At 33.7% G+C, this 16,144-nt stretch overlaps 4 protein-coding genes and 1 non-coding gene across 11 annotated transcripts; 1 reads left to right on the top strand and 4 right to left on the bottom strand.

The window, feature by feature from the left end:
- Window positions 1-338: 338 nt before the first annotated feature.
- LOC8266481 lies at window positions 339-1,365 on the bottom strand. The gene is made up of 2 exons (XM_002526511.4): window positions 1,162-1,365; window positions 339-1,064 (listed from the first exon to the last, which is right to left on the bottom strand). The coding sequence occupies exon 2, from the start codon at window positions 1,054-1,056 to the stop codon at window positions 745-747; it is 312 nt and encodes a 103-aa protein (XP_002526557.2). The 5' UTR covers window positions 1,057-1,064; window positions 1,162-1,365; the 3' UTR covers window positions 339-744.
- On the bottom strand, window positions 1,289-8,199 carry LOC8266480. Of its 7 annotated transcripts, none has more exons than XM_015723804.2 (10): window positions 7,431-8,191; window positions 6,868-6,966; window positions 6,306-6,787; window positions 5,273-5,477; window positions 4,529-4,699; window positions 4,302-4,402; window positions 3,895-3,963; window positions 3,755-3,795; window positions 2,558-2,667; window positions 1,289-1,456 (listed from the first exon to the last, which is right to left on the bottom strand). In XM_015723804.2, exons 1-9 carry the CDS (start codon window positions 7,596-7,598, stop codon window positions 2,585-2,587), a joined length of 1,419 nt encoding a protein of 472 aa, XP_015579290.2. In that variant the 5' UTR covers window positions 7,599-8,191; the 3' UTR covers window positions 1,289-1,456; window positions 2,558-2,584. The 7 variants fall into 7 exon arrangements, 3 of the variants coding, with proteins under 3 accessions (XP_015579290.2, XP_015579291.2, XP_048233197.1); XR_001535749.2 differs by having other exon boundaries at window positions 1,324-1,456; window positions 2,516-2,667; window positions 7,431-8,193; XM_015723805.3 differs by lacking the exon at window positions 2,558-2,667 and having other exon boundaries at window positions 1,324-1,456; window positions 7,431-8,196.
- Window positions 8,200-9,525: 1,326 nt separating this feature from the next.
- On the bottom strand, window positions 9,526-11,291 carry LOC8266479 (60S ribosomal protein L23). Its single transcript, XM_002526509.4, has 4 exons — window positions 11,132-11,291; window positions 10,747-11,031; window positions 10,141-10,182; window positions 9,526-9,816 (listed from the first exon to the last, which is right to left on the bottom strand). Exons 1-4 carry the CDS (start codon window positions 11,142-11,144, stop codon window positions 9,734-9,736), a joined length of 423 nt encoding a protein of 140 aa, XP_002526555.1. The 5' UTR covers window positions 11,145-11,291; the 3' UTR covers window positions 9,526-9,733.
- LOC112536080 lies at window positions 10,524-10,674 on the bottom strand. The gene has a single exon (XR_003080146.1). It is a non-coding gene; the product is annotated as a small nucleolar RNA snoR137 (small nucleolar RNA).
- A 1,667-nt stretch (window positions 11,292-12,958) lies between the features above and the next one.
- Window positions 12,959-15,710, top strand: LOC8266478 (glutathionyl-hydroquinone reductase PcpF). The gene is made up of 3 exons (XM_015723780.3): window positions 12,959-13,796; window positions 13,936-14,185; window positions 15,435-15,710. Exons 1-3 carry the CDS (start codon window positions 12,985-12,987, stop codon window positions 15,627-15,629), a joined length of 1,257 nt encoding a protein of 418 aa, XP_015579266.2. The 5' UTR covers window positions 12,959-12,984; the 3' UTR covers window positions 15,630-15,710.
- The last annotated feature ends 434 nt before the right edge of the window (window positions 15,711-16,144 follow it).

Below are 16,144 nucleotides of genomic sequence, written 5' to 3' on the forward strand. Positions count from 1 at the left end.
TTGCTAATTCTATAGCATATCAATTAAATTGTAAAATCAGGATGATGATTATTTTAATTACACATTATACATTTTTTTTTCTAAATGAAATAAATTAATGTTATGATGATATCTGCTATACCATAATAATCGAATTTAAATGGGAGATCCAAGCAAGAAACAAAAATCAGGATTCATCCGTCATTGTAATTAGGAAATATATGAAAAGAGTTGTCAGGATTAATCAGATATGTGTTAAAGGACATATTAAAATTTAGTGAACTCTGCCATGAAATTTTTTGAAAAGGAACTGAAATATGCTACAGTGCAAGACAAGCGCTCAACTATGCAGAAATGCATTTGAGAAACTGTTGTTTTCATTAATTAATCTGCAAGTTTATACTGAAAACAAGAAAATTTCCAGAAGACAGAAAATGTGGAAGAGCATTTCCAAGACTATTTACATAATTTTGTTCAAAATACCATATATGAAATAGCATGGCTCAACAGCTCTGCATACCGATTTCAACTACTATCAAAGTAAGACAAAGTAGAATTATAACTACAAATATTGGATTAAGATGGTACCCCAATATCTTAAGAAAACCTTGTTTATATGCCAAATGGTCCTGTGAAGCAACTGATAGAAACCGGATGACTTATTGCTGAAGGCATAATGATAGCCGGGTCGTCATATCAACCGCCCTCCGAACCGGACATGAAGGTCTCCCAACATCTGGCTCTCTGCAGGGGAAGGAGAGAATTTCATTGAGAAGAACCCTTTGATGAGTGATTGTCATGGTAGAGACCATCATCAAAGTTAAGGGAATAGCTGTGAATATCATAGCTGTACTTTACGCTGTTCCTTCGCCACCCCAACGCTTGCTTCCATTGTGTCCTAAACTTCCAAAGCAACTGCCTCAGGACACGCAATCCACAGCAACAGCTAAATGGCACTCGATTTCTTACATTACCAAGTGTAATTGCAGATTCTGTGGTTGCAATTCTCTTCCCCCATTTTATAAACTGGTTCTTCTTTACACTTTGTCCGCTCAAAATCTTCATTACTAGCTTCATTGTCAACTCTGGATAAGTATTAATTGAAAGAGAGTTATTATATGCATAAAACACCATAAAAGATGAAATGGAAAACCACAAGTTAAAACTCCCAAGTGTCAATACCAGTAAGTAGGCAGCACAATCAATGGCAATACATCACTCTGGCATTAGTGGAGGCCAGAAACATCAACATCAAGGGAGCCTTCAACTTTACTTGGACAACTAGTCATATTGGGCCCCAACCCAACATGGAGAAAGGATTGAGACGCACTGACGCAGCTAGTGATTTAATGTCAAAAATTGATGATGATGATAGGATCTTTTTACTCTGGCCACTTTTTCATAAAGTAGATAGTGCTTCATGTTTCTGATTTTCCTTCTGTTTTACTCCTGGTTGGTGAACTTTCCCGGGAAGCATCTGCAAAGAAAAAGTAAGATGAGGGTTACAATAAAATAAAGGTTCACACCGTCCATATCTAAAGAGAGGGAGATACCTAAAATAACCACAACATACAAAAGCTCTTCCATGTTGCAGTTGGCTCACGCTTTACATACAATAGGGACCACAGAGATAGCAAAAGCATTTTGTGGGGTAGCAAAAATAAATGCATCACAAAAAATAAAAAAGATCATCTCACATGATACTAAGATTAATAGTTTTTTTCTTGTATAAGCAGGATGTGGAATCAGGAGGATAAGTTATAGGAAACAAAGACACATGCACCAAGTTTAGTACAAATGAAAATTACTGCACCAAGTTTAGTACAAATGAAAATTACTGCACCAAGGAAAGAGTTATTCAAAGTTTCAAAGAACCTCTTAATGGTGATGCCTTTGGACCTATATAGAACATCCTTCATTGACATTTGGGGGGGCATCTAATCTCCAGTTATGAAATTAATTCACCACTCCATAAAGGAAGAATCCAAGAGAGTGAGAAATTATTTATGGCCTGTTAGGATAGTATTCTAACTATTACCCTAGCATCACAAATCACAATGAAACATAATTCAAGTTCAATACAAGAGTTAAGTCCAACTTATATAGGAAAAACTGCTTCTGACTTTATTAGTATCTAGAAACTCGCTTAGTATTAAGTCAAATATCTTATATTGGCAAAGCTATGGAACTCTGTCATGTACTTGTTTGGATGTCACTGTAATCTACAGCCACACAGAAAAAGATAAAAAGAAAAGAAACTCATGAAAATATTTGTGACATATATATACAAGGCTTCTGTTAATTATAAATTGGACTGGCACATTTATGCACACACCTTTCTGTCTCTAGACAACCAAATCAAAGTTTGAGTGGGAGCACTACACCATTTGCATTTTCTTAAATTACTTTTTATTATACATCCATTTGGCATTTGTCTAAGGAAAAATGATAAGATACACCTGAGCAAAATTGTTAAGGACTTAAAACTTGAAATCACTATGGAAAAAAGGTATAAAAGAAATTTTAAAAAAATTACTTGGAAATGTCCTGGCATGATATGTAGAGAAGAGGTTCTCACCGATGACCAAGATTGTAGAGCTAACTTTTAAGCATTATTAGCACCATATATTACCCGAGACCCACAAATATGAATGATGTGAAGACACCAGATTCTCTCAGCTAGTTGACCTGAACACACATCAGACATCATCGCTGTAAAACTTTAGCAACATACTCCCTCAAAGATATTAAATACTCACGCAAAAGCCCTAATAATCCTATAGAAAAACCACTAGACTGATAGATTGAAGTAAAAAATACAGATAATATCATATGTATATGTTCAACAGCACATAGGTGCAACCATGCTTCTGGCAACTGTTTTTTTTTCTGTCAAGGACCTAGGATTTGAAATATAAAAATCCTTAAATCATGGCTACTTCTAACTTTAATGATAAGAACTTGAAATATCCATTTGTTTATTGCACATTATTTTTTCATTGAACTCATTGTATTTGTAAGCTGCTGAGGCAGACTTCTCATTAAGATGCTTGTATAATATGCAGCCCTAGTTTCTTCACTTTTTAGAATCAAGGACATTACTCATCGTGCGGAATAAAATAGCAAGAGAATACTATTAAAACAAGGGTAATTTCTTGGCAGCAACAGAGCCAATGATCCTTAAAATCAGTAACTACTACATCCAATTGTAGAAATGATGGTGTTCTTCTGAGCTGTCACTGAGTTAGCATGCTAACATGGTAGAGCACTTATTGACATTCAACTTACCAACCAGAATCCTAATTACTTGGGAGTACACAATTTGAAGTGGGCTCCAGGCACTTTAAATCCCATCAAGCTGCCCAGCCATGTTAGCATGCCAATTCAGTCCTAGCTCAGTGTATATATACGCGTCATGACATGAGTCCTATCCTTGGATACAATTGCTACCAATTATGATGTATGAAACAAAATCTAAAAAATTTTATGAGATTAGGTTGCATAAATAATTTGCAAGGTTGAGATGCAAGGGACCATTATCACTTACAAGAATGAAGTGTCCATCATTTTATAACACCTTCCAAGCATCAGAATGAAAGTTTGTATATAAGACTACTATCTAATGTAGTTATTTAAGATCCAGTTACCTAAAACATAAATTCACGCGTCGTAGCGTTCAAGTAAGTCTTAAAATACCCTACTTCAGAATTTTCAGACAAAACCTACGTACGACATCATAAGTCTGAATATGATGGGGAGAGTTGAATATACTTACAATCTTCATGCTCCTTTCTTTCTTGGATACAACTGCAGCATCTGCATGATGAATGAGCCCAATTTCAATTGCAAGAGATTGTTACAGAAAAATTGTATTAAATAGTTCTGTTGCATATTAACGGTGAAAAAATACAAAACCTCATCACTGAAGAATCTCCCTTGAATTGCGTCTGTATTTCACTTAGATACAGCCTAAACAGAGGTGACCTACAGCACCGATTATCAGCATCTTCAATGACAAATAAATAGGAAAATTACAAGCACGTTATCGACAATTTTATTGATGTAAGGAGCATGTTTTAGAAAGAACATGTGAACCAATGGGAAATGATAGTCTCCTATGAAGTTTTCCATTATCCTTTTTCTGTTCTGATTTTGTATATGTGAAGAAGAGAGATTAGAAATATCAAAAGAGCCCATCTATTGATAATTATGCAACCATAACAAATCTAGAAGGTCAACTAAGCAGAATTCCTGTCTGTACAGATGAAGTGATTCAGATTCACAGCGCAGCAAGACACTGAAGAGATGAACTTTGATCTTACCAGAATGGGATTGCAATAGCTAAAAGGACAGGAGAGAGGTTCCACAGTTGATGAAGCTGTCCATCCAGCACACCAGCCAAGTACTCAAGAATGCCACTTTCCTGTCATGCACTGTTAGAATCAATCACAAAAGTGATAAAAAACAAAAAAACAAAGTATGGGAGCTATGAGCCAAATGTAACAGCATTCACTTGCTAATAAATTAAAAAAACTGAGCATCCAAACACCTTTGAATCTGTTGATTCTTCTTTGGAATGAAAACTTAGAGATCTTCCTGGAAGCAAGTTGCAGACATCCTGATATAGTTTTGAGATTGTGAAGGTGCGATAGGAAATTGACATGAAATATTCAATTAGACAATTCCATTTGCTTGTAATACATCCAAGGAGCATGAGTTCCTGTCCCAAGGAGAAAATGCAACGATAAGTTGAGGTCAGTTTTATTTATAGAAGTTAACAGCATTGCAAGCATAAAGAAAATTTACAAAATGAAAGCCATAGGAAAACAGCTCAAAATGGAGATAACTAGTTCCTCACATCTTCAAAAAACATTAAATTATTCGAGTTTCCAGCTTAAGCTGTGTATTGCTTAATCTCTTTGTATTGAACAGTATTGAAATGAAGTTTGATGTATCAACATCAATACCTTGAAACTAATTGATGTGCTAAAGTAAATATTCGAGCAAAATGACTCAAGCATGCACAAAAAGCTTAACAAATGCCTGAGCCATCTACGTTATTTCTAAAAACTATCAAAGGTGAACTGTGTATCATTTTTGGATTCAAATATTTGTTCATGATTCAAGTAATTACACAAATGGAATTTCTAACACACAAATGTGACTTGCATGGAGCAGATAAATATGAATATGTTTTATATGAATCAAATAAATATTAATATAATAGTCAAAGCTTCAAAAATTGCACAGAACTTATAAGGCAAAATCGGTGTATTTAAGTCAAGAAACTTACTATTGTTTCACACAAATCATTATCCTCTTTGCACTTTGCTGAAGCATTCATCTGTTCAAAAACTTGCACCCAGGAAAGCTTAGGGCCGGAAAATATCATGCTAGCACCTGCAACCAATCTGATAGTTCTCTTCTGAAGAAAATATGAAAGATTCACTGATTTCCAACAATTCCATGTAATAAAATCGGCCAGTTGATCTACACTCCTGCTTACAAAGCAAACCATGTAAACTTTGGCCTTAAAAGTCCTATAAAGTGTCAACAGTTACCTATTGTCAAAGGGAAAACACTTATCTAGGCACTGCAGATCTTGATTTAAATCTTTTCAGCAATTGATGTGTCTTCTCAGGAATCCATATATTTACAGTGTACTAAAATAGATTGATGTGCGAAAAGCAGGAGGTCATATACTCCTAAGTAAAATAAGGATTCACAAGAAATTGCTTACAGAAGGAAAAGACAGTTTGTATTTATCTCAGTATTAAGTATTAACTATAAAATAATCTCTTTCTTCTGAAATCAATACGGTCTTTTCATATTATACTTGTGAAAAAATTGTACATTTGATGTTATTAAATGTATTATTCTGCCAATAGCAGCTTGATATTTTTCTACTTAGCCTCTATAAAGGTGCTGTAATTTAAGAAAACTATAACCAGACTACTCAGACAATCAATCTGATCAAGTAGTGGTTGATGAGTTTGACACTCGATCCAAACGAGTCACTCATCAAATATGCAGTTTTTGATGTTAACCAATTTAAAACATGTTATTGCCATTGTTCTACGGAGCAATTTAAAAAGGTTCAAAGCCACCTTTTCTTTGTAATTTTTTAACATTTGAAAATAAACCTATAAGCAGTAGAAATCACCAGAAACTCATCACTGCCTTTTACAATTTAAGCATTAAGTTTAGCAAGTGGTAACTAATGAGTACAGGCAAAAATAACTTTAATTTATTAGCAAGAAAACTAAATACAAAGTATAAAGGAAAAATATATCCTCTTCACTTTGTTAAGGGAATATAATAAATACCCTACTGATGCTTGAGCTCTTCCATGCTTTGGTTCTTCTTCAGACATGTTACTATCTAAATCAATCCAATTGCTAGCTGTGATGTAATTAGAGAGGATATCTAAACCTTTACCAAGTGTTGATATGCACAACACAGCAGATTGCCTACTGAGCAGCTCCTGAACAGTGAACTTTGTCATGTCATCATCAATGAAGCTTCCTATTTTCGTAGCTTCAACACCTTCCAATTTAATAAGTATCTTTTTCATAGGAATCCTCCTTTCTGGAACCAAGTTAAATTGTGTATTGAGCATAATTAACTTGTTGAGATATTCACTTAGGGAATCATGCTCCGATCTTGACACGTTTTCAAGATCCATCTCAATTATTGCAGTTAGAAAAGCCCTGAGATGTGAATCCCTCAATGGCAAAGTATGGAACATATGTGCTAGAACAAAACTCCTGGCTCTGTTAAGAGTACGAAATGATATATCTGCAAGACCCTGCTTGTAAACAGATATATCAGCACATAAGTAATAGAACTCTATACTCATTGTTAATTCATGCTATACAATTTTCCTACCTGAGGAAAGGAAGGACTAGATGTCATTTTACCAAGTGCTACGTCAAGTTCCTTGACCGAGTCCTGGTAAACGTCTGAGCTACTCATTTGCCCAAGCACCTAAACATTATCGTGAAGACAACTTTCAATAGTGCCATCGCCAAAGAAAAACTATTTCTAAAGGTAATATCACATAAATTTAGCAATGAAACTAAACCGCATAGGAGAATAAGTGAAAAATCTGCCAGCTCGTACACACCAATCTTACTTAATGGGGCCTTCTTTGGAGTAAATCATGCGCCAGGATTCAATTGAACTCTTGCAAAATCATGTAAATTTTGGCATATTTTCATTTCTTTGCAAATGGTATTCTTTTTTCCAAGTTGAGAGAAACCAATTCTAGCAACAAGGAGCTTTCCAGACATGATAAATTGATAATAGAATTCAATTAAATTGAATTCTTCTCAGAGTTTCTTTTTTTCCACTAAAGAGTCAAAACATTAACGTATTTCGATAAAAGATACACAGAACAAACCAGATAAAACAAAAGAGTAGAAAGGATGCGATTAAAAGAAATAGCTTACATGTTCAAAGAAGGAAGCCCACTGGAAGGCTTTCTTGATATTGTGGGGATCCCAGTGAGCTAAAAGACCAGAGGATTGATACCCAGATGCTAATATTATGATATCTACAAACCCTTTTATTAGTTTCATCAATTCCTGTAAGGATATTTCTGGGTAATTCCAACTCATCTTCTTCTTCTTCCTCCTCTCCTTCTTCTTCTGTGAACCAAATGGGGTACAGAGAGGATGATAATTATGACCGATTTTATAATCTGTCAGACCAGCATACAATATGTAAGAGCTTCAATGCATTGTGAGATCAAAGACTGGATAAGTACTTCGATTTGGGAAAAGGGGCGCGAAAACGAGAGTGAGCAAAGGGAGGTTAGGAGGGAACTAAATTACCATTTCAAGTTTAATGGACCAATGAAGTAAGGTAAGCTTTAAAATCATAGTTAGAAAATCGAGCATTTATATCTCCGAATTTTATTTATTTTTGCCAACTTTCTTCAAAAAAAAAAAAAAACAAAACTTAATTCATTAAATCAGCAGAAAGAGCATCAACAATTAAATCAGGAGAGAACAGACCCCATTCCTGAAAATCTGACATGGAAAAAAGCAGCCTTTGCTACAGAATTTTTTCAATTTTATCCAAAAACCATTAATTTTAATGATTTTACCTTAATTTGAAAATTTATTTTCAATTATATCCAACTTCGTAAATTGTTTGCATATGCATGCGGATAACGTGTCTGCCACAGTTCCACCGAGAAAACATTTAATTATTATTATTTTTTATTCATGAGAAATTCACTGGTTACACCCTATAAAATACAAAATTCGCTTTAAAAATTAAAATTTAGTCAATACAAAGATGAAAATTTGAACTCAACATCCAATCTTTCCAAAAACAATTTAAACAGAGCTAGGTTTAAAATGAAATTCTTCCAATTATATATAGGAGTAAGATTTAATTTCCCTTTCTTACTTTTCAAGAAAAGATCAATTCACCCATTTTGACTTTTTTTGTTCAAATCAGTACAAAATTTTACTTTTTTGGTTCAGTTTAATTCATTTTTCTAAGTGAGTTTTACTCTCTTCGCTAAAAAGTAATACAATAAAAAATTAATATTTAAATTAAATAAAACCTTTTAATTTAAAAATACTACATCTCAGAAGCCTAATAGTAAATTTGAATGTTACCAAATATATACAGACCTCTGTACAGAGTCTCTTTTCCTAGTTGGCACTATCTCTCTCCTCTGCAGTCTCTCTCTTCTATTTTTTTTCAGTTGTCGCCGAATATTAAAATCCTATTACAAACTCTCATTGATGTCACGAGTTTCCCCGCCAGCTGTATTACTGAAGACAACCTCGGTTTTATCGATTTAAGAGAGACAAGATCGTGTCGCTGCATAGTTCGTCTGTTCACCGATGTTATATCGCTTATTAGAGGCTAAAACACAACCCCTGATACTAGTATTTGGCCGATCAACTAGCTTTGTCAGTATAAAACTTTTAGCTTTTTAGCTGCTCGATTCTTCACCTAGAGGTGGCACCGGTGGTGGTGTAAAAAACTTAGAATTTATTTATTGTAATTTAATATCTAAATTATTTTTAATTATAAAATATATTTTAAGAATTGTTAATTTTTTTATTTGTTAAGAAAAGAGTGTTTTTCACTCTCTAAAGTAAGGGGGATTTTGCACCAAAAAAAGCAAAATACCGAGCCGATTTGAACAGGAGGTCAAAATGGGTGAATTAATTTTTTCCGAAAAAAGAAGGTAAAAATGGATGAATTAATTTTCCCAAAAAGTTGGAAGGGGTAAATTGAACCTTATTCCTTATGTAATAATATAAAATATAATAAACGAAAGTCTACAGAAAAGAGGACAATTGAAAATCCCTATTTTCATCATCAATTGAAACCTAATGCAGAAAACCCACAATCAGCACGAAGGTATCTCATTCGGAAATAATAGCATTTTCCTAGCAGTAATAGCGTCTTCTTCTTACACATCTTACACACATAAGGTAAGACTATCGTAAATTCAATTTCCTGTTAATTTTGATTATCAACTGCAATTTACGGGCAACTGACACAAAGGCAAAAAAATATTTTAATGGCAAGGAGTTCTTCATATCTTAAAAATAATCTAAGATCACAGCAATACCAACAAAAATTTAGAACAGAAAAACATAAGCATTTCAGTCCAGTTTCTTTCTGGCCTAACATAAAAAGTGAACTCATGAGCAAAAACAGCATATCATAAATCCCTAAGGTCTCAAAACAAACTAACAAAAACAATCATGTAAAAATTCTCTCAGACAATAGCATTGGCAGCACTAGCAATCCTTGGCCACAAGTCCGCACACTCTTTCCCAATAGGGCCAGTAATAGCAGATCCTGCAATCATGAAAACAGTATATTAAAACGAGAATTGTAGATGCCAATAGTAAAGCAAATTCCAATTGTGCCTGCCACAAGGTACTCTTCCTTGATAAACACAGAGTTACTCAATTTATTTGATGATTTATATCTCAAGAAAACCAATTTCATTAAGCATATATATTGTAACACAAATGTCACCACCACCATGAGGATTTATATAATTGTCAAAATCATGAGGATTTACATAATTGCACTGTCGTGATAAGCTAATTAGCTTTAGCATTAGCTAGCTATGAATGTATTATCATTATGATTTACATAAGTTACAATATTTAGTACCTTTCATTTCTCCCTTGGGATTCACAATCACTCCAGCATTATCTGCAAAAATAAGATGCCAAAGATTTAGAACTTTTCGTCCGTGAAAAGAGAAATTTCTTTAAAAATAAAAAAAGCAAAATTCCCAACTCATACTAATACAGGACAAAATTAAAGATCCAACTTAACACCAACAGGAACTGCTTAATTATTGTTTCCCACCACAAATACACAAGAAAGGTTTGACCTTTAAGCCTGGATTTTGAAAACAATAAAAGGCAAAGAATGCTGACTCATAGAGGCCATCAGCAACCCTAACTTCTTCATAAGATTAAAACAAATAAAATAAAAGCCATAAAATTATCAGCTATGGTAGAGAGCAAATAATTGACAGACATAGCAAGAAATATACCAGGAGACAGGTAGCACAATTCTTAAAAAGAAGAAGCAAATCATGCTGTTTGAAACTGGCATTTTATAGATTAAATTTAATATATGCTTCTCATTAAAAGTGACTGACATATTAAAGAGCCACTTCATTATTAAGGAAGCAACAACTCAACAACCAATAAAAGCAACAATGAATCAAAATTGAATTGAAGGTTAAAAAGGTAACAGAATAGAAACCTTCGAAATACATGTAAACGCCATCCTTTCGGCGCCAAGGTTTACGCTGGCGGACGATGACAGCAGGCATGACCTTTTTCCTGAGATCAGGTTTCCCTTTCTTAACAGTTGCCATGACCATGTCTCCCACGCAAGCTGACGGCAACCGATTCAGGCGTCCCTTGATTCCTTTCACGGAAATGATGTATAGATTCTTGGCTCCTGTGTTATCGGCGCAGTTCACTGTCGCTGCCACTGGTAGACCCAGTGACATCCTGAACTTGTTACCTGCTGACCCTCCCCTTCCTGAAACAAACATCGTTCACAGTCACAATAACTTAGTTAATCAAAGCGCATAAAATCAAATGACGTTTTTCTTTTCTTTCTTTTTTTTTTTCTTAATTACCTCGCTTCGACATCTTTGATCGGCTCCCTTCTGCCCTGTCTACTGAGGAAGAAAGGATGCGCCTTTTATATGTAGTCCTGCATCACTATGCGCTGCTAGGGTTTTATGGTGTTTGGATTATTTTTCCACAAACGGCGTCGTTTAAATTCTTCTCCTTTTTACCCTTTTTCTTTCTGTATTCACAACTAAAGAAACACATAGTCAGAAAAATAAGCCATAATTAGTTATTTTTATTATTAAAAGAGTAATAAATCATACGTTATACAATAGGAGCTAATTCACAAATAAAATACTAATCAAGTCATTTTCTTTTTGAAACAATTAGTAAAAACGTGTGTTATATATATAATTTATTTCATAATCATATTAAAAGCTTCCTAATAGGAAAAAAATGTCTCTCTAACTTTCTTCTTCTACATTCCTGCATGTTGTATCTCATAGGTATGGGTAATCTTTTATCATTCCATGAATAAAATCTATGTTGGAAGTGACTCTCTTTTGCCTCTGCAATCTCTAGGATCAAATTCAAATTAAAGAGGTTTCGTACTAAAATTTTTATTTATAAATGAAGTAGTTGAGAAGCAAAAAGGGGAAGACGAGATCCGACATTGATTAAGAATTTAGGTTTAGACATTTTTTCGAGTAAATATTTGATAGATGTCTCGGAATAAAAGTGGTGTCATTGAACCTTGAGGCAAGCTTCTCGTAGTGTTCCCACGCTTCACAAGGTGTAAGCTAAAGGGCCACATGGCGGGGCATAAGCATCCTATCCATAATCATTTTGGTTTCTATGAATCTTGGCTTGATAAAATTTCAGATCTGACTTGAAGTCTTTGAGATTAAGTTCGAGCTCGGCATGGTTTAGTTTTACTGATCTAAATTTTTAATTAAACCTGATAAGTTATAAAAAAAATATATTTTATTTTCTTTTATAATTTTTGGATTAAGCCAGATTTGTTGGATAGATTTTAAAGAAATGATATTTTTAAATGCATCTAAAAAATAAAAAATAAAAATTGTAGATCCGGATTTGGACGGGTACCAAACTCATAAATAGATCTATATGAGTCGTATTGCATTTTAATCTAAAAAAGTTATTACACGATCTATGTCAATTTAAGAATGTTTATTTATTTAAGAATATCTTTTCAAAAATAGATAAATAATTTTAAAAAATTGGTCAAAGAAACATGTTCTTCTTTCTTTATTTGTTTTACGTTGGATAAAAAATTTAAAAATGGAGAAGAAAAATTAGAAAGAGCTAATAACTCTATTGTCCTTTTTGTGTGTGGGTGACCTTTTTGTGTATGGGTGAGTGCGTACGTATTTATATATAATTTCCATTTGAAAGAACAAAAAAATATAGAAAGCGAGGATAAAGGTTGTTGTTTAATACAAAGTAGTTGTTAATGGTGTAATTTAATTAAACTTAATTTTAATTTATAAAATTTAAACTTAATTTTTATTTAATATATATAAACTTTATTAACACTAAATTGATCCTTGTAGCTAATTTATTTTTTGATTAATAAATGATCGTGTTGACTGTTTTTCTTGTTAAAATGATAAATGTTATCATTAAAAGAGAGAGCTAATATTTATTGACATAAAAGAATTGATTTTGAAATAGTTAAAGCAGTTTAGTTAGTTCATGCCTTTTGTCGCAAATATGCAATTATAGCTCCTTCTTTCCTCTCAAAAAATGGAGTTAAATGAGCCAAAAATCGACAAGTTGAGTGTTATATTGGCCTAGAAAGGGTCAGAAGGGCTTAATTGAACTTTAACAGTATACTCCAGGGCCAAATTGAATCTTATTACAAGCCTTTATTACTTTTGAGTTGCTTTGCCCGTAAATGGTAGTAACCGAAAAAACGGACAAATACAGGTTGAGAGACGACGAAACCATGTACTGCACTTCTCTTCCCAGCTCCCACTACCCAACCCCCACCGTGCCCACCAAATCCAACAGAAAGTGTCACACCTTCCCTAAAATGTCACTAGACCAAACACCACCTCCAAACCCTAAAACTCTAATAACAACCCTCACTAACCTGCTCTGGGGCCAATCACTTCCACCGGGACTCCTGATCTCCACTGTCCGTACAACATGGAACTCCGCGTGGCAACTCATGATGTCACAACTCGCTCCCTCCGATTCCTCTGGCAGTTACTCTAGACCCACCTCCAAATTCCGCATCAGTAGAAATCCCAATTTTCAATCTTTTCACCTCTACGTAGGATTACCATGCCCGTGGGCCCACAGAACCCTGATTGTCAGAGCTCTCAAAGGCCTTGAACATGCAATTCCGGTCTCTATTGCAGCACCGGGTCAAGACGGTTCTTGGGTGTTTGACAGTGGACAAAACATGGATAAGGATACCCTTGTTCCGGGTAAGGATAGTGCTAATGGATGCAAGAGTTTAAAGGAGGTCTATGGGCTAAGACAAGGAGGGTACAATGGGCGTGCCACGGTCCCAATGTTATGGGATTCAGAGAGGAAAGAGGTTTTATGTAATGAAAGTTATGATATTATTGAATTTTTTAATTCAGGTTTAAATGGATTAGCCAGAAACCCGGATTTAGATTTGGCTCCCAAGTTTTTAAAGGGAAAGATAGAGGAGTGGAATCAAGTGATTTATCCTAATGTCAATAATGGTGTTTATAGGTAATTTTTGTTTTAGTGTTTCAATGCACTTATTATATGTTTACCACAATGCTCAGATGTTTTCAATGCATGGTTCTTCAATTGTATGTGTAAAAGCTGAAATGGAGATGATTTTTCTTTGGTTAAATTATTTTTGCAGATGTGGGTTTGCACAGAGTCAAGCAGCGTATGATAGAGCAGTGAATGATTTGTTTAGTACATTGGATAGAGTGGAGAATCACTTGGGTAGTTCACGTTACTTGTGTGGAGATACAATTACATTAGCAGATGTTTGTTTGTTTACCACTTTGATTCGGTTTGATCTTGCTTATAATGTTCTGTTCAAGTGCACCAAGAAAAAGTTGCTCGAGTATCCTAATCTTCATGGATATATGTGTGACATATATCAGGTAATTGTCTTTGATCCTTATATATTTGTTCTTTCTTGTTGAACCATGGTCTTCAATCTTCAAAAGTAAAATCTCAGGTCAGTTTTTTGCTTGCTGGTGGTAGCTCTTTCTCGTAATAAATTATACCCATGATCACTCAAATTCGCTCTATTTCCTATGAAAATTAATGAACTTCAATTTGTTCTTATCAAAGTCACTAAAGTCTAATAATATTCTATTAAAGTCATTATGTCATAAATAATTCTGCAGAAACAAAGTGGGAAAAATATAAAATTGAATTATATTTTAGTTTTATTCTAATAAATTTAATGTCATTAATGTTTATATGTATTAACCAATGAAGTTTGGTCAATTACCCATTTTGTGATATGGTGGATTGTTTTATGGAGATGACTCATTGATAGATGCTTATGATTTGAAAAGTTTGAATTGAGCTTATGACCCAGTAGTTATGTGTGGTTCTTTTTCTCACTTAGCTTCCATTCAGACATATGATTAAACTGTAATCACCAGAATTAGGCCTAGTGACTTTGCTAGAATATAATTAAAATGTAGTGACCTTGATAAAACAAATTAAAGTTTATCGACTTTCCATACAAATTAGGACAAACTACAATTGTCCCGGGTATAATTTGCTCAATTTTCTCCTCCAGAAAAACCTGTGTCAAGAAGTTGATTAGAAATTAATTGTTTTTGTTGAAACTGAAGACCTACTATCAGCTCTTGGAAGTTCTGAGGTGGGAAGAGAATGTGGATAATGCCATGCTAGATTGTCATCTATATATAGAATGCATCAACTATGCGGATCAGTGAAGCTTAATTGTGTGTTTTGAGAAGTGGGAAACTGCTATAGTGTGGACATTGTGGAAAAAGCGAATATGGAAAGCGCATGTTAAACTGTAGAAGAGAATTTTGATGTTTGCTGCTTTATTTGAGGAGAATCTGAAAACTTGATGAACAATACCTAGAAACAAAACTTTTGCTGGATCATAATTTGCTTATTGCAATAGTTTTTTATTGATCAATGAAATGCTCAGAGGAACCTGTAGTTCTGCTAGTTCTTGTGTTTTTGCTGCTATATTGACCCCTTTTCTCTTTCCAACTTATTTTTTTTGTTTATCTATTGCTCTTTGATATGATAATGCAGTTTATCAATTTACTGTTTGTACCATTTAAGCTAAAAAGCTTACTGCTTCTGCAGTTGTGTTACACTTATTCAGTGTCTGTCTGCATTTGTTTCCCCAAACAGATCCCAAAGGTTGCCGAAACTTGCAATTTTTCTGCTATCATGGATGGTTACTACAAAGTACTATTTCCGCTGAATCCAGGCAGTATTCGTCCAGTTATACCTTCAGGATGTGAGCATGAATTTCTTTCTGCACCTCACAACAGGGAATCACTACTATCCTCTGTAGATAAAACTATGCAGGTCTTTGTTTCGTGAGTTGGCTCCCATTAAAACTCTGTATATTACCTCTGTAAGTACTAACAGTATATATAATGTGGAAGTCTTTGGCTTTCAATATGTTTTCTCCCGCATTTAGAATTTAGTATTAGTGATAAGAGGAGTAAATTGAACCCTTCATCTTCTAATATAATGGATTGTTAACTAAATTCACTACCACATCATCTCTAGACAAATTGAATTAATTATTAACATATAATATTATTTATTAAATGTTGCATTTGCCTTATTAGTATATTTATTATCATCAGTTACTCATGATTAAAGACCGATCAATACAAATGTAACAATTAATAGATAATTAGTTGTTTACATGTGCATTGCACTGTATTATTATTATTTTAATTATAAATGATAATATAAATTGAGTTTTAGAGAAAATTTAGCATAATTTTAATATTTTATAATTGTCTTTAAAATCATAATAAATTCAATATTTTTAAGTGTTCCTTTTAAATATTTAAATATTTTAAGATTTTATTAGTGTAATAAAA

This window comes from Ricinus communis, chromosome 7, assembly GCF_019578655.1.
Source record: "Ricinus communis isolate WT05 ecotype wild-type chromosome 7, ASM1957865v1, whole genome shotgun sequence".
Classification (NCBI taxonomy): Eukaryota; Viridiplantae; Streptophyta; class Magnoliopsida; order Malpighiales; family Euphorbiaceae; genus Ricinus; species Ricinus communis.

Excerpts from the sequence above, each read along its gene's own strand:
- LOC8266479 (XM_002526509.4), bottom strand. Across the intron at positions 10,183-10,746 it reads CGTTTACATGTATTTCGAAG|ATAATGCTGGAGTGATTGTG; the intron begins GTTTCTATTCTG and ends TTATTTTTGCAG. Across the intron at positions 9,817-10,140 it reads TCCCAAGGGAGAAATGAAAG|GATCTGCTATTACTGGCCCT; the intron begins GTACTAAATATT and ends TCATGATTGCAG.
- LOC8266480 (XM_015723804.2), bottom strand. The coding sequence starts at position 7,598 with ATGAGTTGGAATTACCCAGAAATATCCTTACAGGAATTGATGAAACTA. Across the intron at positions 5,478-6,305 it reads AGAGCTCAAGCATCAGTAGG|GAGTGTAGATCAACTGGCCG; the intron begins GTATTTATTATA and ends CTTTGTAAGCAG. Across the intron at positions 3,964-4,301 it reads GCTATTGCAATCCCATTCTG|GTCACCTCTGTTTAGGCTGT; the intron begins GTAAGATCAAAG and ends TCGGTGCTGTAG.
- LOC8266481 (XM_002526511.4), bottom strand. The coding sequence starts at position 1,056 with ATGAAGCTAGTAATGAAGATTTTGAGCGGACAAAGTGTAAAGAAGAAC.
- LOC8266478 (XM_015723780.3), top strand. The coding sequence starts at position 12,985 with ATGGTAGTAACCGAAAAAACGGACAAATACAGGTTGAGAGACGACGAA. Across the intron at positions 13,797-13,935 it reads GTCAATAATGGTGTTTATAG|ATGTGGGTTTGCACAGAGTC; the intron begins GTAATTTTTGTT and ends TTATTTTTGCAG. Across the intron at positions 14,186-15,434 it reads ATATGTGTGACATATATCAG|ATCCCAAAGGTTGCCGAAAC; the intron begins GTAATTGTCTTT and ends TTCCCCAAACAG.